Source organism: Chrysemys picta, chromosome 3 (genome assembly GCF_011386835.1).
Source record: "Chrysemys picta bellii isolate R12L10 chromosome 3, ASM1138683v2, whole genome shotgun sequence".
NCBI lineage: Eukaryota > Metazoa > Chordata > Testudines > Emydidae > Chrysemys > Chrysemys picta.
The window spans coordinates 195,585,422-195,607,586 of record NC_088793.1 but is presented as its reverse complement, the minus strand read 5'-3'; the positions used below and the strand labels follow the sequence as shown (position 1 = coordinate 195,607,586).

Below are 22,165 nucleotides of genomic sequence, written 5' to 3'. Positions count from 1 at the left end.
CAGCTGTGATGGTGGTTTTTGCGCTGTGTACTTATAGCTAACAGGAACGGAACCAAGACTACCAACCCTTTCACATAGGCCTCTTTCTGTGGTATCTATCCATAGATAACTTTTGGTTACTTACAGATTTACCTGGCTTGAACTGGCCAGCTAGAGCAAAAATCTCTCTCACACACTACTAATCCCAAACTCAATTTTTAAAAATATTATTAGGGCTGGTCAGGAACTTTTTGCCAACATCTTTTTCTAATAGAAAATTAGGCTTTAAAAAATGAAATTTTTCACAGAAAGCATCTGCTTTCTTGAAAATTTTCATTGTTTCCATTTGAAAACTAAACTTAAAAAACAGAAGTTATTGGTCAAAAGCTGAACATCTCAGTGGTTTTTGATTTCTAAAAGGAGGGAAAAAGGGTCTGATTTTTTTTGTTTAACACTAGTTAATATCTACCTTGAAAGAAACAACAGTTCATTCCCCTGAAACTGACATTTTAGTTTAATCTGGCTATAAAATAATACCACAAAAGTTACTCTCAGTAAATTAAAATAGTGACAGAGGGTGTTTATCACTTATTCATCTTTGTGGAAAATATACGGTTTCTATTGAGAATTTACATACAAATAATAGTTTAGAAAAAGAAAGAATATAGTACCAAACAAAATACACTACAGTATTTGGCAAAGAATGTGCTAACAAATTAACAAAGCTTTGACAACCATAAATGTTTATCAAATAACAATTTAAATTACAGTGGAATAAAAGGGGTTTCAGTGCAAGACTGTTCTGTGAAAAGTGTAGAATTTACATTGCTTTAGATCTGAAGACAAATAAGAGTAGAGTATAGAAATTCTGTGGTGTATCTAACCAAATGCAGCCATATAGTAGAATTTTTCTATATAATCCAAAAAGTGTTGCATACAGTATGTATAGTCACATACCAACCTTGATAACAGTAGCTCTCACAATTATTTACTTTTTAAGTTCCAATGAGACTCACTTGGAATGTCTTCTCAGCATCAGTAAGGCCTTGCCTACATTACACTACAATGCTATTTTTGGTGGCAAAACTCTCCTGTTTTGGCGACAAAATAAAACTACCTTAACAAGAGGCATAAAGCTTTTTGCGGCAAAGTTAAACTGACAAAGCATCAGTGTAGATTGGGGTGGGCAAACTTTTTGGCCTGAGGGCCACATCTGGGTATGGAAATAGCATAGCGGGCCATGAATGCTGTCAAAATTGGAGGTTAGGGTGCAGGAGGAGGCTGGGGGCTCTGGGGTGGGGATGGGGTTGGGGGTGCAGAAGGTTGCTTCGGGCTCAAGCAGCTCCCAGAACCAGCAGCATGTTCCCCCTCCAGCTTCTAGGACGAGGCGCGGCCAGGCAGCTCTGCATGCTGCCCCGTCCGCAGGTGCCGTCCCAGCAGCTCCCACTGGCTGCGGTTCCCAGCCAATAGGAGCTGCAGAGGAAGCATGCGGCGCTGGCTGGCTGACCCTACATGTAGAAGCCGGAAGGTGGACATGCTGCTGCTTCCAGGAGCTGCATGTTGCGGGGCAAGCCTCGGAACTCACCCCCTAGCAGGAGCTCGAGGGCTAGATTAAAAAGTCTGGAGGGCCGGATGAGGCCCCCAGGCCATAGCATGCCCACCCCGGTGTAGATGCTGCTGTTTGTTATGTCACCATTACAGGTTCCCCCAGTATCCCACATTGCTTGCTGTGACCGCTCTGCTCACTGTTTTGAACTCGGCTGCCTTGCATCTAGCTACGCAGGCAAGCGCCCCTCCCCTTTCTAAGCTCCGGGAAGCTTTGACATTCCTCATCACAGAGAGCTCACAGACCTGCTAAGGAGCTGCTCCCGCTAGCTGAGGGGGCTGTGGGAGAACTCAGAGGGAATCACAGAACCATAGGCAGGCAGGCAGAGAGGGCTGCTGCTGTGGTGAGGGGGAGGGGGAGAGACTCCTGTGCAGAGCTGGGGGCTGATGTGGGGGGGTGTCCCCCTCCCACTACTTCAGGATTGGTTGCTCAGGCTGCTGTCTGAACTTAAAGAGACAGCATGCTGATGCACTCTCCCCCAACAGACACACTGTTTCTGTCTCTCCCTCTCCCCCCCACGCACACACTCCCTGTCACACACTTCTCTCCCCCTCCCGCACACACTTCAGTTGAAAAGTGGCTGGCAACTGTTCCTATGGAATGATGGGACTGAGAAACCTGCAACATGTGCCGCTGTACCTGCCCCATAAGGCATTGCAAACCCTTCCCAAAGCATCCTGCGGGCAGTTCCACAGTGGGATAGCTGCCCACAGTGCGCTGCTCTCTGTGTCAATGCAAGAGCTGTTAGTGTGGCTGTGCTCTGCCGACACAGGGATGGATCATGTGGACATGCAACAGCGCTTTAATTAAAGCGGCATAACTGTAGTGTAGACAAGGCCTTAGGCCTAAGTGGGTTATAATGATTATGTATGTCCAACTGAAACATCATTGTGTTGTACTGTGTGAGCCCATAATACTCCTGGGGGAATTATGCACCACTGCACAATGCAGAATTTCCTTCCCCCCCCCCAAATGGGCTGCACAGCTGCTGGCCGCCATTAGGGACCGCTGGACCCAGCAGAAGACAAGGCCGGGGGGAGGGAGAGGGCACTGGAGAGTTCCCAGCAGCTGCAGTTCCCAGCACACCCTGAAGGAAGGAGGCAGCAGCGCACCAGAAACTCTGTGCAAGCTGGGGACCCAGAATCAGGCTCTTTCTACCTCTGGATCCCTGGGCTCTAGGAGGGTAGGGTCTGTGAGTGTCTGGGCTGGTGGGGGTCAGGTAGGGGGTATGAATGTCTGGGCTGGGGGTGTATCTCTGGGCTGGGGAGAGGCTGCAGCTAGGCTCGGGGTGGGGGCAAACTGGGTTGTCGTAGGGGTTTCTTTAATTCTCTACTCCCGGGGCAATTTTTTGTTGTGTCTGTATTGTTTCAGACATACTTGACAAATATTTTGAAATAAACTACCAAAATATTGAAACTGGTGTGATTATATAGTGTTATTTTGACAAATAAAAACTGTAGAATTTTTTGGTGCAGAATTCCCCCATAAGGACAAAAAACTGTCCATCTATTCAAAACCTTCTGTATTGTCTTTTTTTCCTATGTATTTGTTTAAACAAAAATCAACATATTTCAATGTATTTAAGTCAACAGGTTTGTAGGTTTTTGTTTGGGGGAATGAGAATTGGGGGCTTTGTTACTATAAATAATCATAACACCCTCTCTCCATCTAAACCACCCCAGATCCTTCCAGCGCCGATCTCCCAACCAAAATTGTTTTTAAACCTTTAAGAATTACATTATTGTTGTTATGGCTTAACATATAGTAGGAACTAATGCGTAATGTGCTTATATTAATGAAGAAACTGCACCTCAACTGGAGAGAGGTCTTTACAATTCAGAATTTCAGATTAGACCCCATCAGTCTATCTGCCAAGGGCCATTTCCCTCAGATGGTCCAGAGAGCACATTCAACCAATGAATTAGTGTCCATGTACCAGAAAATATTATAAAACACACAAACATTTACTCCTCCTAAAGAGAAACAAGGAAAAGTAGAGAGACAACAGTTGATTTTTTTAATATCGGTAAGAGAGGTAAGGGATAGATTTTATTATGTTACAGTCATGCCTATGGGTTACTGGAGCTCTCGTGCCACTTTTAAATAGTTCAGATAATTCCTGGAGTGGGATCTTAAAAGAGAGAGAGATAAGAATTCATTCAGAGCCACACATCATCATACAATAGGTCAGGAAGCAAACAGACAAGAGATAACAAGACTCTCAGATGGGTTTCAGGATTGGCATTTGGTGCATCTTATGGAGAGACATCAAGGGCCAAATGTTTCTATTCTTAATTGTTGGGAAGCATTAGCGTAGTATCCCCAATTTCCTGGATTGCCAGCTGACCATGTTAAACGTGTGAGACTTGTTATGAAACTTTTGGCAATCCTAGGTGCAACTACTCTTACTGTAGCACAGGGGTCAGCAGCCTTTCAGAAATGGTGTGCCGAGTCTTCATTTATTCACTCTAATTTAAGGTTTCGCGTGCCGGTAATACCTTCTAAAAACGTTAAAATGTCTCTTTCTACAAGTCTAGAATATATAGCTAAACTATTGTTGTATGTAAAGTAAATAAGGTTTTAAAAATGCTTAAGAAGCTTCATTTAAAATTAAATTAAAATGCAGAGCCCCCGGGACCGGTGCCAGGACCTGGGCAGTGTGAGTGTCACTGAAAATCAGCTCATGTGCCGTCTTTGGCACACGTGCCATAGGTTGCCTACCCCTGCTGTAGCATGACCATTGCTCAAAATGCAAACCAAAGCATAGCCCATATCTGTAACTAAATCTCTGATATATTTGCATTCACCTAATTTCGTCTGTTTTCAAATCACAGTGTCAAAGTACCTACACTAAGAATATATTAAGACTTAATCTCTTTGCAATTTAGTCAAAAAAGATACATGCATATTTTTTTCCTTCTAAGAATAGGGAGAATGACAAGTTGTGAAATATTTGTCAACAAACTGGGTTTTCAACTAAAGGATCTGCTTCTCGGGTCTGAGCTGTCTGCTTTGCATTGCTTCAGGGATACACAGCAGCTAAAAAGTCTGCTTAACCACCTCACTCAAGGTGTAGAGATAGAAACCGAACTGGGATGCATACAGCAACATTTCTCCTGGCATTAAGTATAGGAGATTGGCAGAATGACTCTGAGACCCAGCAAACCCAGGTTGCCAGAACAGTTGGGTCAGTGGACAGTCAGGGATAACAGTGCAATCCTGAGACTACTCTAAATTACATCAGAAACCAGATCAGCCCCCAGAATCAAAGGAACAGAACAAATAGCTTACAGCTATCTTATCCCCCACCCATCTCAAGAATATGTTGGCCACAGCTGAGGATCTAGCACTTAAGCTCTTCTTAAAGCATCAGAAGTAAGGAAAATAGATAAAATACTACATTCAAAGGACTCAGCCAAACCAATAAAAAATGTAGGCTACTGATCATATCCTGATTATGGAACAATTTGTTTTAAAATAGTAAAGTAGATTCAGTTTCAAAGAGAGTCACTATGTCCTTTACCTATGATTTATTCCTAATCATAACTAGCTTTTCACCCCATTCCCAAAAATAATTTTTCAAAAATATTTTATTAAAAACTCCGTGTTTATATTGTTTGACCTTCTACTTATTAAAAAAATATCACATACTAATTATCTTAGGGCTTGATCCTTCTTTATGATAGGCAGATATACCATCATTAGATCTTATGAAAATGGCTGTACTACTAAAGGAATGTGTATGATTAGATATCTGTCAGTGCATATCTGCATACTGGACAGAAGTATCAAGTTCTCATCTTAAGGAAGCCATAAACTATGGTTTGGCAATTAGAAATATAAGAATTACAAAACACCCATAAAGTTCACTTTTTGTGACTTGCTTTTAAAACTATAAATCACCCAAATACAACCACATGACATACTTTGTTAAAAGGAACTAAATAAATCCTGATGGATATGTTATAGGGTTTTGACATGTCCAACTTCTCCCACCCCAAACTATTATTAAAGATTACAATATATAATGTACTATAAAAGAGTTATAGGCTATACCTGTGTGTTTTCTGTAAGTTTGCTTTAAGGATTTACAACACTTGTGAAATGTAAGTGCCTATGATGAATCATGTTTAAGTAACAACTGGCTCACTAAAGGATCATGTAGATTCCTTTGTTTACTTTATAAGATTATAATTTATTCTTTTCCTATAGAAAAAACAACATATGGACAGACAGTAGAATGAGTAAATGAATGTAGTTCCTGATAGTGGAACTGTGGTTCTGCGAGATGTGATGCAGATGGGTATTCCAAGTAAGTGTGTGCATGCCGGGTGCGCTGGAGCCAGAGACTTGCCTAGCAGTACCTGTGGGGCAGTGCTCGCGCTTCATGCCTGTTGCCCCTCCCCAAGCTATATAAGGCAGCGCTGCCCCAACTCCCCTCAGTTCCTTTGCACTAAAAGTCCAGGGGAAGTCTCTGATGCAGAGGGGATGGCGGGTGGGTCATGGAATACACATCTGCAGCACATCTCGAAGTTACAGTAAGTAACCATTTCTTCTTCTTTGAGTAGATGCAGACGTATTCCAAGTAGATGACTAGTGAGCAGTAACCCCATCCGGAGCTCAGAGAGTCTACCTGAGTAAGGATTGCAGGACTGCTCTTCCAACATTAGCATCTGCTCTGGAAGAAGCAGTGATCACATAAGGTTCCCTAAATGCATGTATGGACGACCCCGAGGAAGAGTCATGGGAGGCTGAACTGACAGAGCGAGGAGGTCCAACAACAAGCACTGCTTTGGCCATTCTGGGGCAATCTGGATGAGCCTGGCTTGATCTGCCTTGAGCTTGGTGATGACCTGAGGAATGATCAGGATAGGAAGGAATGTGTACAAAAGAGTTAACTGCCAGCTGCAATGGAAAGTGTCAGAGGGAGCCCAGGCTGAGCTCCTCCCAAGAGCAGAATAGGTGACACTTCCTGTTTTCCCTCATTATGACAAGATAGATCATGGGGATGCCCCATGTTGTGAAAACTATCTGAAGGACCCACCTTCAGAGACCGTTGGTGGGTCAGGGAGAAAAACCTGTTGAGATGATCTGCGAGGTGGTTCTAGATCCCTGGTAAGTGGACAGCTATTGGGATGACGTCGTCATCAATGCTGAACTGCCACATGTTTATCGCCTCAAGACAAAGTGATCTGGAGTGGGCTCCTCTTCGTCTGTACACATAGTACATTGGAGTGGCATTGTTGGTGAGTATGTGAACCACTGAATGCCTGATGCAGTCCCAGAAGGCATGACATGCCTTGTGGATGGCCCAAAACTACAGCACACTGATGTGGAGCAATGTTTTCTGTTCCGACCAGAGGCTCTGCACCCTCAACAGGTCCAGATGTGACCCTCAACCCAGAAGGGATGCCTTGATAACCACTGACTTGGCTGGAGAGGGCCAAACAAAGGGGACCCCATGGCACACATTGAGTGGGGACTCTTACCAGCACAGGAGTTCCAGGGCTAATGGAGAAAGGTGACTCAACCTGTCCAGAGAATGCAGGGCAGGGCAGTAAACCATCCTGAGCCACATCTGAAGAGGGCAAAGCTACAACCTGGAAAGTTGGACCACCGGGGTGCAAGCAGATATGTGCAAACAGCCCAACAGGCTGTTATGGAGGGCTGTGATTGCAGACTGAGACACAGCTGTCGAATCGCCTGGAAGCAGTCGGTCAGAAGGAACACTCTCGATCTCATGGAATCTAACAGGGCCCCAACAAACTCTATTTGCTGAGTGGGAACCAAAGTCGACTTCATGGTGTTTAGAATGAGTCCCAAATGGTCAAGTAAACGTAGCATAGTGTCGATGTGGGCAAGAACCTCTTCTCTGAAGCTCCGTTCAGCAACCAGTCATCGAACTAGGGGAAGATATGGCTTCCCTTCCCTCTTGCGGTACGCAACAACCACTGCCATGTATTCGGTGAAGACTTGGGCGGGCAGAAGAGAAGCCAAATAAGAGAATGACATAGTTAAAGTGGTGATCTCTTACCACGAAGCAAAGAAACTTCCTGTGACTTGGTAGGATGGCCATATGAAAGTAAGAGTCTTGAAGGTCCAGAGGGGTGAATCAGCCATTCTGAGACAAAGCAGGGAGAACAGCTGATAGAGTGACCATGAGCAACCTCACATATATGATTAATTTTTTGAGTCCACAGAGGTCGAGGATGGACTACATCCTGCCCTTGGATTTTGGTATCAGTAAACACCAGGAGTAGAACCCAGGACCCCATTGTTCTTGTGGAACCTCCTCCGCTGCTTCCAACATTAGCAGAGAGCTGATCTGCTCAAAGAGCAATGTCTCATGAGAGGGGTCCCTGAAGAGGAACAGGGAAGTGTGAGGGGCATGGAAAGGAATCTGATTTGACAGGGTCTAGGGACCCAAAGGTCTGAGGTTATTGAGACCCAGGCATTGTAAAAGTGGGTCAGTCTGTCCCAAAAGGAACAGGGGGACAACAAGGGAGGAAGAACAACTGGAACAGTGCTCTGAACCAACAAGTCAAAATGGGCACTTAGCAGGCACCAAGGGAGGTGGCGCAGACCATCTAGGCCTTGTCCAAACACAAGGTTCAGCCATTGAAAGGCAGGTCATCAATCATTTGCTGGATATCCAGCATGATCCCAGAGTTCTAGAGCCAGGAAGCCCTCCTCATAGTAATCACTGAGACCATCACCTGGCCAAAGTGTCTGCCACATCAAGGGCAGATTGCAGAGACATTTTAGCCACCAAGCAGCGCACAGTGACAAATGCCTGAAATTCATCATGATGCTGAGCTGGGGGCCTCCATCCCAGCCTCAGGGCACATGCCAACCCTGGCAGCCGTATTGATCTACTGGTAACCTTCAGACCTCCTCCGCTGAAGTGGGAGCAGGAGGACAAAAGATCCCGACTCTGAAACAGAGGAGTCTGGGGGCCTTGAAGACATGGGGGGAGTGACTCCAGATGGAGCCAATAGGTGATCCGACTCATCCAGGATCCAGAAAGAGGTTGGAATCATCGCTCCTGATCGCAGTTGACACCACTGGAAAAATTTTGGTGTCACAGGCATGGTCGGTCTCGGTGCAAACACTGGTACCGGAGTGCCTCGATGTTGGGGGCAACAACAACCTCCATGGAACCATCTGCAGCGTCAATTGCATCAGTGCTAAGGAAGGGCTTGGTATTGAAGAACCTTGTACTGTCTCCAGTACCATGTCCCTACCAACCCCGGGGAGGGGTGCTTTTTTGGCGTGGTGCCGAAGGGCCCAAGAGTTCAGTGGCATGCTCCAATTGGGATGCCATTGAGGGTGCCAGCCTCATGAAGTCTTGGACCAGCTGCGTAGACAGGATTGAAAGGCAGAGTAGGTCCACTGTAGCCAGGTATGACGACAGCACAGACACTGTCGATGCCGGCATCATTCCCATTGGTATCGGATTCCACGGATGCCCGGAGACCAGAACTGAAGTCAATGGTAAGGGATGTTCACCCTCCCTACCCTGTACCAAGGGAGGGTCAGAGGCTCTCACACCATCCCATGTGTCGGAGCCGGTCCCATGACAGTACGCACTATTCTTAGGGGAGGCAGAAGAGTCACCCTGGGACCTGGAACGCTCATGATTGGTCTTATGAGCCCTCTTTTTTGACATCAACGATGGAGAATGACTCCTGCACCTCTCTGGAGTGGCCCCTGCCCCAGAACGGGAGGCAGAAGCACTTTCTGAGCTGAAGGGTGATCTGCGGCCTGAGGAGGCCTCAGTACCAGGCCAGGCCTCATGGTCTTTTTAAGCAGGTGCTGCTTGAGGCAAAGTTCCCCTGCCATCTGAGTCCTCTTTTTGAACGATCTACAGATCAAACAGCGCTCTTTAAGGTGGGCTTCGCCTAAGGCAGACCAAGCATCTTGTGTGGGCGTCACTGTTGGAAATCGCCACTCCACACAAAGGGCACTGCTTGAACTCCAACGAGGGCATCACTGGGGAGCACTACCTCTACCACTATTCTATAGTCTAACTTTTACTCTAACACTTAACTAAACTAATAAACTATGTACACTAAAACTAGGCTATGAGGATGAATTACAAGGTGGTGAAATCACCACCACATAGAGCTCTGACTCAAGCTGACAGGTGGTCAGAAGGAACTGAGGGGGGTCAGGGTGGTGCTGCCTCATGTAGCCAAGGGACGGGCTACAGGCATGACTCCCCGTAACCCCCCTCCCCCCTCCGGTACTGCTAAGAAAAAGTCTCTGGCTCCAGCAGATGCGGTGCGCACATACTTACTTGAATACATGTCTGCATCTATTCAAAGAAGAATTTATGGAGCTTCTGCACCTTAAAAGGAGAAAACATTAGAAGAGGCCTTGCAATATTTTAAGATAGGGTTTTATGAAGTAAAAACCAAGTGTTATTAAAATTAATGAGCCGAATGTTAGCACCCAATGATTTTGACATTTAAATTGTCTCCCTTTAAGAAACGAGCCAGAAATGAAAGCCTTAGAGGGTCAGCAGGCAATCTCCAGACTGCCAACGTAATGATTTTTAGAAACTGTGTATACATGCACACACACAACATCCATAGGGTTACGAGGAGATAATAAACATCCTATGGGGTTAAATTCACTCTAACCCATGTACAATAATAGAGTAAAGCTAATGGATACGACAAACATGAATCCTGAGATTCAACCAATCACCACTACCAAGTGGATGAATCAGGAGGCAAGAGATACTCATTTAAGTAGTTAAGCGTCCTCTGAAGGAGGGCGCCATTCAGGTTGCAAGAGTGAGGAAGACACTAACTGGAGCTTTCTGGTGAAGCTAAGTTAAGAGATGGCAGGGGTAAAAATCAGCAGCACGGAAAAGAAGGATGAATATAGTACTAGTAAGAGCAGAGAGTGGTTGCTTGTGTATAGATTCTGAACCATTCACCATATCAAACATGTACATTTTAAATTTATTTGCCTTTTCATGAAGCTGTGGGCTCAATATACTACACAGACCCATACAAAGCAAAAAAGAAACTAGTATGGGATGAAGAGAAGATGGGTACATACTAGGACTGTTGATTAATTGGAGCTAACTCACGCAATTATCTCAAAAAAATTAATCATGATTAATCACACAGTTAAACAGCAGAATACACATTGAAATTTATTAAATATTTTGAATGTTTTGAAAACGTAGAAAACATATTTATTTCTATTACAACACAGATCACAAAGTGTAGTGCTCACTTTATATTATTTTTTATTACAAATATTTGCACTGTAAAAATGATAAAAGAAATAGTATTTTTCAATTTACCTCATACAAGTACCGTAGTGCAATCTTTTTATCGTGAAAGTGTAACTTACAAATGTAGATTTTTTTTTGTGATAACTGCACTCAAAAACAAAACAATGTAAAACTTTAGAGCCTACAAGTCCACTCAGTCCTACTTCTTGTTCACCCAATCGCTAAGACAAACAAATTTGTTTACATTTACGGGAGATCTGCTGCCTCATAAGAACATAAGAATGGCCGTACTGGGTCAGACCAAAGGTCCATCTGGCCCAGTATCCTGTCTACCGACAGTGGCCAATGCCAGGTGCCCCAGAGGGAGTGAACCTAGCAGGTAATGATCAAGTGATCTCTCTCCTGCCATCCATCTCCATCCTCTGACAAACAGAGTTTAGGAACACCATTCCTTACCCATCCTGGCTAATAGCCATTAATGGACTTAACCTCCACGAATTTATCCAGTTCTCTTTTAAACGCTGTGATAGTCCTAGCCTTCACAACCTCCTCAGGTAAGGAGTTCCACAAGTTGACTGCGCGCTGTGTGAAGAAGAACTTCCTTTTATTTGTTTTAAACCTGCTGCCTATTAATTTCATTTGGTGACCCCTAGTTCTTCTATTATAGGAATAAGTAAATAACTTTTCCTTATCTACTTTCTCCACATCACTCATAATTTTATATACATCTATCATATCCCCCCTAGGCTCCTCTTTTCCAAGCTGAAAAGTCCTAGCCTCTTTAATCTCTCCTCATATGGGACCCTCTCCAAACCCCTAATCATTTTAGTTGCCCTTCTCTGAACCTTTTCTAGTGCCAGTATATCTTTTTTGAGATGAGGAGACCACATCTGTATGCAGTATTAAAAATGTGGGTGTACCATCGATTTATATAAGGGCAATAATATATTCTCCATCTTATTCTCTATCCCCTTTTTAATGATTCCTAACATCCTGTTTGCTTTTTTGACCGCCTCTGCACACTGCGTGGACATCTTCAGAGAACTATCCACGATGACTCCAAGATCTTTTTTCTGATTTGTTGTAGCTAAATTAGCCCCCATCATATTGTATGTATAGTTGGGGTTATTTTTTCCAATGTGCATTACTTTACATTTATCCACATTAAATTTCATTTGCCATTTTGTTGCCCAATCACTGAGTTTTGTGAGATCTTTTTGAAGTTCTTCACAGTCTGCTTTGGTCTTAACTATCTTGAGCAGTTTAGTATCATCTGCAAACTTTGCCACCTCACTTTTTACCCCTTTCTCCAGATCATTTATGAATAAGTTGAATAGGATTGGTCCTAGGACTGACCCTTGGGGAACACCACTAGTTACCCCTCTCCATTCTGAGAATTTACCATTAATTCCATCCCTTTGTTCCCTGTCTTTTAACCAGTTCTCAATCCATGAAAGGACCTTCCCTTTTATCCCATGACAACCTAATTTACGTAAGAGCCTTTGGTGAGGGACCTTGTCAAAGGCTTTCTGGAAATCTAAGTACACTATGTCCACTGGATCCCCCTTGTCCACATGTTTGTTGACCCCTTCAAAGAACTCTATTAGTAAGACATGATTTCCCTTTACAGAAACCATGTTGACTTTTGCCCAACAATTAATGTTCTTCTATGTGTCTGGGAATTTTATTCTTTACTATTGTTTCAACTAATTTGCCTGGTACCGACGTTAGACTTACCGGTCTTTAATATCTGGGATCAACTCTACAGCACTCTTTAAATATTGGAGTTACATTAGCTATCTTCCAGCCCATTTAAAGGACAGGTTACAAACCCTAGTTAATAGTTCCGCAATTTCACATTTGAGTTCTTTCAGAACTCTTGGGTGAATGCCATCTGGTCCCGGTGACTTGTTACTGTTAAGTTTATCAATTAATTCCAAAACCTCCTCTCGTGACACTTCAATCTGTGACAGTTCCTCAGATACATCACCTACAAAAGCTGGCTCAGGTTTGGGAATCTCCCTAACATCCTCAGCCGTGAAGACTGAAGCAAAGAATTCATTTAGTTTCTCCGCAATGACTTTATTGTCTTTAAGCGCTCCTTTCCTATCTCTATCATCAAGGGGCCCCACTGGTTGTTTAGCAGGCTTCTGATGTACTTGCTTCTGATGTACTTAAAAAACATTTTGTTATTACCTTTGGCGTTTTTGGCTAGCAGTTCTTCAAACTCCTTTTTGGTTTTTCTTATTACCATTTTTACACTTAATTTGGCAGTGTTTATGCTTCTTTCTATTTACCTCACTAGGATTTGACTTCCACTTTTTAAAGGAAGTATTTTTATCTCTTACTGATTCTTTTACATGGTTGTTAAGCCACGGTGGCTCTTTTTTAGCTTTTTTACCGTGTTTCTTAATTTGGGGTATACATTGAAGTTGGGCCTCTATTATGGTGTCTTTAAAAAGCACCCATGCAGCTTGCAGGGATTTCACTTTAGTCACTGTACCTTTTAATTTCTGTTTAACCCCCTCATTTTTGCACAGTTCCCTTTTTGAAACTAAATGCCACAGTGTTGGGCTGTTGAGATGTTCTTCCCACCACAGGGATGTTAAATGTTATTATAGTATGGTCACTATTTCCAAGCGGTCCTGTTATTATTACCTCTTGGACCAGCTCCTGCGCTCCACTCAGGACTAAATCTAGAGTTGCCTCTCCCCTTGTGGGTTCCCGTACCAGCTGCTCCAAGAAGCAGTCATTTAAAGTATTGAGAAATTTTGTCTCTGCATTTCATCCTGAGGTGACATGTTCCCAGTCAATAAGGGGATAACTGAAATCCCCCACTATTACTGAGTTCTTAATTTTGATAGCCTCTCTAATTTCCCTTAGCATTTCATCATCACTGTCCTGGTCAGGTGGTCGATAATAGATCCCTAATGTTATATTCTTATTAGAGCATGAAATTACTATCCATAGAGATTCTACGGAACACGTGGATTCACTTAAGATTTTTACTTCATTTGATTCTACATTTTCTTTCACATATAGTGCCACTCCCCCCTTCCCCCCCCGCCCCCCGCACGACCTGTTCTGTCCTTCCAATATATTTTGTACCCAGGAATGATTGTGTCCCATTGATTGTCCTCAGTCCACCAGGTTTCTGTGATGCCTATTATATCAATATCCTCCTTTATCACAAGGCATTCTAGTTCACCCATCTTATTATTTAGACTTCTAGCATTTGTGTATAAGCACTTTACAAACTTGTCACTGTTTATTTGTCTGTCCTTTTCTGATGTGTCAGATTCTTTATGTGAATGTCTCCCGTCTGATATGGCCCTTACATTATCCTCTTCCATCCTCTGTTCCTGACTATAACCTAGAGAATCTCTATCAATAGACTCTCCTCTAAGAGAAGTCTCTGTCCAATCCACATGCTCCTCTGCAGCAGTCGGCTTTCCCCCATCTCCTAGTTTAAAAACTGCTCTACAATCTTTTTAATGTTTAGTGCCAGCAGTCTGGTTCCACTCTGGTTTAGGTGGAGCCCATCTCTCCTGTATAGGCTCCCCCCATCCTAAAAGTTTCCCCAGTTCCTAATGAATCTAAACCCCTCCTCTCTACACCATTGTCTCATCCACGCATTGAGACTCTGAAGCTCTGCCTGCCTACCTGGCCCTGTGCTTGGAACTGGGAGCATTTCTGAGAATGCCTCCTTTTTATTAACAATGTCACCTGAAAGTGAGAACAGGCATTTGCATGGTACTTTTGTAGCTGGCATTGCAAGGTATTTATGTGCCAGATATAACTTAGGAGAATTTTTCACTCGTATGCCCCTTCATGCTTCAGCGATTTTTTTTAATCGTGTGATTAATCGTGATTTTTTTTCTTATCGCAATTAAAAAAATTAATCACTTGACAGCCCTAGTATGTACCCTGTGGTATTCTCTACAATACTTAAAGAAAGGTCCTAAATTTACTCTTTTGCTTACTGTCTAACAGCAGTGATAAAAAAGTGTATCAATATCCATTAGCCTGTCTACTTTTGTTGTATCTAAAATGTATCTGGATTTCTATGCCTAGACAAATACATAATTAGCCAAATGGCTTCTTCATTTGAACTGAACGTTATTTTCCAGATTTCCAATGGAAAATTTAAATTGTCTTGAAAAAATGATGGAATAAGTGTCAGCTGAGTATTTGTTTCTTTTGTATGGGGTTTAGGAAAACCAATCCCTGAATCAGATCCAACCTTGCTCATTTTAGAAAAAACAAGCTGAATTCTTGTTAAATTCTCTTTGTCTGGGACCACCACACATCGGAGTTCATTCAAACAGTATAACTGAATTTTGTCAAACTGGGACCGCTGAGGTAAAGTGTACAAAAAACTAGGAACAGGGTAGAAAACCCTATCTTCCTTCATGAGTCCTATATGAGTAGTTGTAAGAACCAGTGATCTGTAGGTCATTTGTTTAAAATGGTCTTCTATCTTCACTGTGGTATAGAGCAATACATGAACATCTCCTAAAGGGGGTTTATTAGTTTCCATGTTTTCATGAACTAAGTACACCAAGTCAGCTAAGGCACTCTGGAATTTGCAGGACAACCGTACTCCACTTGCAAAAACTAAGTCAGTGACTTCTGATGTCCAGTGAAGTGACAGCTGCAACAAATCACCTTTCAGAAGCTGGTGATTTAAACAAGCATCATCATCTGATGTCGTAATCAAAATACTCAGTATATCATGGCATATTCTCTGCGTGAAGTCTTTGTTATAGGTAAATATTGTGAGTAAGCTATCTTCAGTACAGCATACAAGTCTAACACTCTGTCCAGCAAAACCAACTTCAATTTCTCTTATCATGGTGATTGGAAGAACATGAAAAATTGCCAAGGAATCCTGACAGTGGTCTTCTTGGTTGACTGATAAAACAACAGCATACAAAACGGAGCTGAACAAAAGCAAACAAGCCGGCTCTGGATCAGGTGTCTTGCAATTGCCAACAGCAAGCCAATATACACCTTTTAATTGATCCATACTGGCACAAACTTGTGGTAAGGCACAAATCACATACTCCAATAGTCTTTCAAGAGAACAGACTTGAAGTTTCAGTAACTCATCTGGAAAATGCACAAGGTTTTGCCTTAACACTAAACTCGTTTTCATTTCTTCATTTCCATACCAATACATAGATCCTTCAGAAGAATCTCGTGCATGCATGCTTGAGATTTTTGAGGATACACACTTAACCTCCTGCCAACAGAGAATATTGTGTTCTGACTGAACGCTGCTATCAATATGCGCGTTGTCCTCATTAATGGAGTGAGGCGTGGCCTTCTTCATATCCGATTTGAAAGGCACATTTACCTGTAATATTTTTACAAATGGCAATTTTTTCAGCAACGATGCCACTTGTGCACATCTCTCACTTCTATCACACAGATTGCCCAGCTCCTTTATTTGTTTAATAATTTGAGCACTATTGAGCAAACTACTACTAGTGTCTTTGTAAAGACAAGAGAGCTTGCTGAAAAGATAGCCCAAGCCATAGCTCTGTTCTGTTCTCACATCTGAACATGACGCTTCTGATTTTGGGGAGATGATTTTGCTAATATCCAGGTCTTCTTCAACTGGCTGCTGAGAAATAGGAGATTGGTCTGGAATAGTGCAATACACTGTGTTATGTGGATTGTTCTCTTTGGGTGCTATTTCAGAAAGTATACCGGACTGAGGGAGAATTAAGCAAGATGTGCTGCTAAATCTAACCTGCTCATTCCCACAGGCTAAAGGTTCTGAGCTAGAGAGATGTTGTGAATGGGAACAATCAAATTCAGTCGTTGTGGTGTCCCCATCCTGAGAAGTAATTTTTGCATATTCAGAATTATTGAGATTCACCATTTTATATTGCGAATGCTCCACATTGCCCATATCATGATTATGTGGAGAAGTGAATGTAACATTTTTATAATGAATTTTCTCCCCATTAAAAATGTTAGTATTTTTAGGGTGATTCAGTTCACATTCAGTATCATATAGGCAATCAAAATAATGCAGTTCCGACTGGTTCTTTTCATTCTCAACTCCCTTTTGTAATGGAGAGAGGTAACAGATTTGTTCAGGAATAGAAAATAAGCTCCACATCTCTGGACATTTGGTGTGTCTTTTGAGGTCTGCTATGGTTGTATCTTCTCCAGCCAAGTTAGAGCCAATATCATCATCTTTAAAGTCATAAGGGAGGCTGTAATGTAGCTGCCAAGGTCGTCTTTTCTGTTTAAAAAGTCAAAATAGGGAAATGGAAGCACCTTCTGCTTTGAAAATGTCTTGAATTCAGGTTTAATTTTAATTAGGTTTGTGCATTCATTTACAAGTAATCAAAAACTGTGAAACCAAATCCAAGTAGACTGATTGAGGTCTGATTCAGGAACAATCTTTATGGCTTTACCCCACACCCATCATTTGTGTGTGTGTGTGTGTGTGTGTACAGTATCCATTTCACTTTGTCTAGTTCTGTATTTGGTTTCCTCAAAAGAATCAGAATGTTCATAGGATAACTAATTTTCTATATGCTTTTAAAAAATGTCAAGATCTTAACCAGGATAAGAAAAATGAGGAAAGAACTAGGGGAAAAAACGTGATATTGCCAAATAAAACATTATAGTCCTACAACACTTAGTGGTAAAATACTTTCAGATTATCTAACATTAAATCTTCAGGACATGTTCACAAATATTTGCACTGTAGTACTGCTAGTATTCTGAAGGCTCTGACAGTAGTGAGACAATTGGGAATCAGACATGTTAAAGTGTACTTTGATTAGAAATAATAATTTTGTTCCTGATCATAAATTGTTTTTGTCCTATAGATCTAGGAAAGGGATACTGTTCAAAATAAAGAATTATGAAAAAAAAATCCTTCACCACAAAAATATGCTATTTAAATAAAGCAAGAACTGTACCCAACATGCAAGATTCCATTTATTTTTTTGCCTGAAAAATAGCTTGACTTCTCTATTAGCTATTAATCTTACTGTAAATTTGAAATTCTAATTATGCAGCTAAACATTAAGAAATTTAATTACTGAGCATGCCATAATTTAAGACAACTATTTCATTCTGACGAATTATAACCTACCTCATACTTCAACTTGCGCTGAACAGTACCATTATGAAGCATTTCACTATCCTAAGAACCAAAAAGGTACATGTGATTAAAAAAAAGTTTCCTTGTTATAAAAGATGAACTATTTATAGCAATACAGATCTAAAGTAATCAACTTAACTGCCAAAAATATGCATCGTCTTCTACTGGTGTTTGCTAAGATACTGCCTTACAGCTGAATTAAACTATTCCGTTTTCCAATTAGGAAAAAGGGAATTTTAACAAGAATGGCTTGTTCATTTTTAAGCATGTATTATTAAAAATATTCAGTATTCATTTTGATGGAACTTTATGTCGTCATCAACAGAAGCATAATAAAAGGCAGAGGGAGTAAAAAAACTCTTCATATTAATTTGGAAAAGTTAAAAGCTTTGGTGCCATTTAGAGAATATCTTCATTAAGCACTACATGTCTGAGAAGAAACTTAGATTAAGATGCAGTTCACTGAAAATAACCGCAATGCAGGACAACATGGAAATCTTGGGTGAAATCCCAGCCCCATTGAAGTCAATGGCGAAACTCCCATTGACTTCGATGGAGCTGGGATTTTACTGCTTGATTGTAATTAGTGACTGTCAGTGATTTAGCATATGGCAAGCTTCTGTGTGTGTGTGTGTGTGTGTGTGTGTGTGTGTGTGTGTGTGTGTGTGTGTGTGTGAGATTCTACAGCACATTAGCATGCTGCGCATTAAGTAGCTGTGTACACCCCGCTGCTATGTACAAGTTCCATAGTATGCTTTGATCTACTACTGTTTGAAACCAAAGTATTTCAACCTTTAGACGATTTAATGTCAGGATATAAAACTAAATTCCTCAAAAATAATTTGGAACCGTGTTTGTTCTGCTCTTCACAAATAAAATACAGCCACTGTTTTTATATTATTTGATAAACTAAAATTACATTAATCCAGAGAAAACATGAGGAATGTGGATAAAGGAATTAAACCAATGATTTTGAAGGTATCTTTAAAAAAGTGATGTTTCCTAGCAGCCTCTGCTCACCTTTAGAATTTCTGTAGACTGAGACAGGCCCATACTGTTATTTTCAGATGTGTGGTGAATATTCTGAAGACGCCTTTGCACTTCTTCTTCAATTAATGCATTAATTCTTTTAAAAAATAAACAGACGTACAATAAAAAAATTATTCTAAAGACAATCAATATGGGTATTTTAAAGCGTTCTTTGAATAGTTTATTCATCTTAAGCATTGTATAAATTTTAAATATAAGAACATTGTGGACAGACTTTATTGGCCCCCAAAAAGTTATGATTTTTTTCACCAGTTTTTCTTTAACTTAAAAAGGCAAAAGAATTAATAACTGACAATTAGTGGACCCTTGGTTAAGCATCTAATAAATGTCTCTCTCTATTTACATGCTGCCTTTGTATTTTACGTTTTTTTTTTAACCTAACAGTTTCCTTTCATGACTTTGCCAACACACACACTATAAATAAGCAGACTAACAATATTTTGGCCTGCAGACACAGTGAAAGTTTCAAAAGTCTATACTAATTATTATATGCATAAGTGTAAAATGAAATGAAAGAGAAAATAATGGAATTAATTTGCTTAGTGTTTTGCTATGCTGCTTCCCTTAATATAATTTTATTTACTTTGTCACTTTTAGTATGCAAAGGTGTAAGTCATGCAGACATTTAAGCAAATCTAAACAATTACATTTAGGAACAATTTAAAATAAATATAAGCCTAAAGTTTTTTCAGGTACTCTTCTAATACAGCATATATCTCAGAGAAGCCTACTGATCATAAAAAACATTTCAAAGTAGTAAAGGCAAAGCATGTTTCTATCTAGATTGCAATTAAAGGACCATTTTGATAATTTACTAAATAAAAACCCAATCGTGAAAACACTTATGCAGAGTTTGGAATGTTTCAGTGATACTTTAACACTATTGTTTAAAATCATATTAAGTCATTAAAATCAATATATGTACCTGTCATCAACCAGTGGAATAAAATGGGACTGTGACTTTGTAGGGCTGGTAGGGGAATTGGTGAGAGAGAGTCTCTCCTCTACTGTTCCATGATACCCTTTTTGTACACCATCACCTTCATATATCTTCTGCTTCAGCTGTTGAATTTCCTGGTCCAGTCTAGAAGTAGATTTTAAAATATATTTCAAAATCTATGTTGTTCAAAATAAGAAATATGTCCATCTGCAGTGTTTTAAGTTCCCTACTTACAACACACTGATTCCCAAGAATATTTGCATACAGATAAGACTGGAGATAACTAGGTGGTGGTATAATTAAATCAAGATCTTACCCCCTATGGTCTCTATGTCTGTAGTCACAGAAATACTAATAAATGTTCTTTTATTAATGCATATTTAGATAGTGACGTATACACTTATCTGAAAACCAGACTAGAATAGAAGCATTTTAGCTCAATAAATCAACATCTGTAACTTTCAGTGCAACTAATGTCTCTGCTAGCTCATTAAAGTTAGATTGATTCATAAGACTTGGCCTATTAGAACCACTTGAAAAACCTTACCTCATTTTAGAACTCCATCAATGATTTCAATTATTCTGCTGCTAGTCTGGAAAAATTGGTTGAACTCAAAAGACAATACTAGAGTCAGAAATGAAGAAAATCTAACAACATGACACAGAGTCTATTTACAAAAACACCCTAAAAATTGCACAATAATTTATGTAAATCCCATTATTTGTTCAGGTATATTGTAATGTGAAAATGTACCCTTTTAAAACACCATACAGAGCTAGAATTTATTTTGAATGACTAATAGATCATTTTCCCCAAACACAAGTTTCCTCACATTCTCAAATATATTTCATATGTCACAAAAGCTGATGTATGCACATAAATCGCTCACATTCTGGCTGAGTGTTTTTCTCTGAAAATACTTTAGACATCAAGTATTACAAATAAAAACACTTCCTAGCATATTTATTGTTTTTGTATAATAAATTTTAATTCAACTAAGTAATCTGCATCTTTCAGATGTATTGTAGTTTAGACTAAATTAGCTTGTATATGCCCATGGATTGGTTGTGTAGCCTTCCCTGCTTATTGTACAACTTTTGTCTCTAAGGTAGCTTTTTTTTTTTTTTTTTTTTTTAAAACAACCTGTAACTAAAAAATGAAAAAGATCAATCACTGTGAATGAAAGGGAAATTATACAAATTCTGATCTTTGCAGATATAAATTATTTTATAGGTTCACAGTTTTCAACATATATCCTCAAATGTACAGTACTGAGTTTGCTCTACACCAGTGGTGGGCAACCTTGGGCCCACGGGCCACATGTGGCCCATGAGGGTAATCTGATTGTGGGCCACAAGACATTTTGCAGATGTTGACTGTCGACAGGGATGTGCTGGCCGCTACTTCCCGCAGCTTCCATTGACCAGGAATGGCGAACCGTGGCCACTGGGAGCTGCGGGGGGCCATACCTGAAGACGGTCAATGTCAGCAAAATGTCTCGCAGCCCGTAATCAGATTATCCTGATAGGCTGCATGCAGCCCTCAGGCTATAGGTTGCCCACCACTGCTCTATACACTCTGTGTTCAGTACAGAAAAATAAAAATGGGGAAGGAACATAGTGGATTGGGGATGTGATAAATGAAGTTCTATTTAACTTTTAAACAGAAGTATACCTCTAGCACCATGGCCAGAAGCCACCATTTCCTTTTGACCAGAAGATAACAAACCTATTCAGTGTGGGGGGAAATCTTGAGAGAAAGCTGATGGGAGACTGTGATGATGACAGCTGATGTGGCTGTATTCATCTTTCTAGATCCACTAACTCAAAAATAAAACAGCCATTAGGGTGATGTGTTCTTCCTAATGCATTAGGGGTAAATGACAATACTGTACCAACTGAGACACAATTTTGTATGCATTTTAACCCTAGCACAAGTTCACTTGCTGTAACCATTGTTTGGCAGTCTTTATTTTCCCGAAATATATCTTTACAAATAGGTGAGAGAATTTGGAATTACAATTAATTTAGTAATAAGGTATGAGAACTTGAGAAAAATAATGTGTATCCAACTTCAAAGGATTGACAGCTCACTGCAGAGTGATCACTTATTCCTAGATTACTTTAACTGAAAACTGGACTTAACAGTTTTGTTTTGCTAATACAGATTGGAGCCTCTCCTTTCATATCCTGATAGCCTGACGA

At 40.8% G+C, this 22,165-nt stretch overlaps 1 protein-coding gene across 11 annotated transcripts in view; it reads right to left on the bottom strand.

The window, feature by feature from the left end:
- The window catches only part of KIF16B (kinesin family member 16B), a 223,787-nt gene that overhangs the window by 61,113 nt on the left and 140,509 nt on the right, over positions 1-22,165 (bottom strand). For 4 of the 11 annotated variants that reach the window (XM_008173537.4, XM_008173534.4, XM_065589752.1 and 1 more), the window contains 4 exons: positions 19,946-20,104; positions 18,991-19,096; positions 17,962-18,012; positions 14,812-17,097 (listed from right to left, as the gene is read on the bottom strand). In XM_008173537.4, the coding sequence (XP_008171759.2) occupies positions 14,884-17,097; positions 17,962-18,012; positions 18,991-19,096; positions 19,946-20,104 (2,530 nt within the window). In that variant the 3' untranslated portion in view covers positions 14,812-14,883. Of the gene's footprint in view, positions 1-3,583; positions 3,717-14,811; positions 17,098-17,961; positions 18,013-18,990; positions 19,097-19,945; positions 20,105-22,165 lie in introns of those variants that run through there. The other 7 variants (XM_008173558.4, XM_008173554.4, XM_042847069.2 and 4 more) reach the window with 3 other exon arrangements.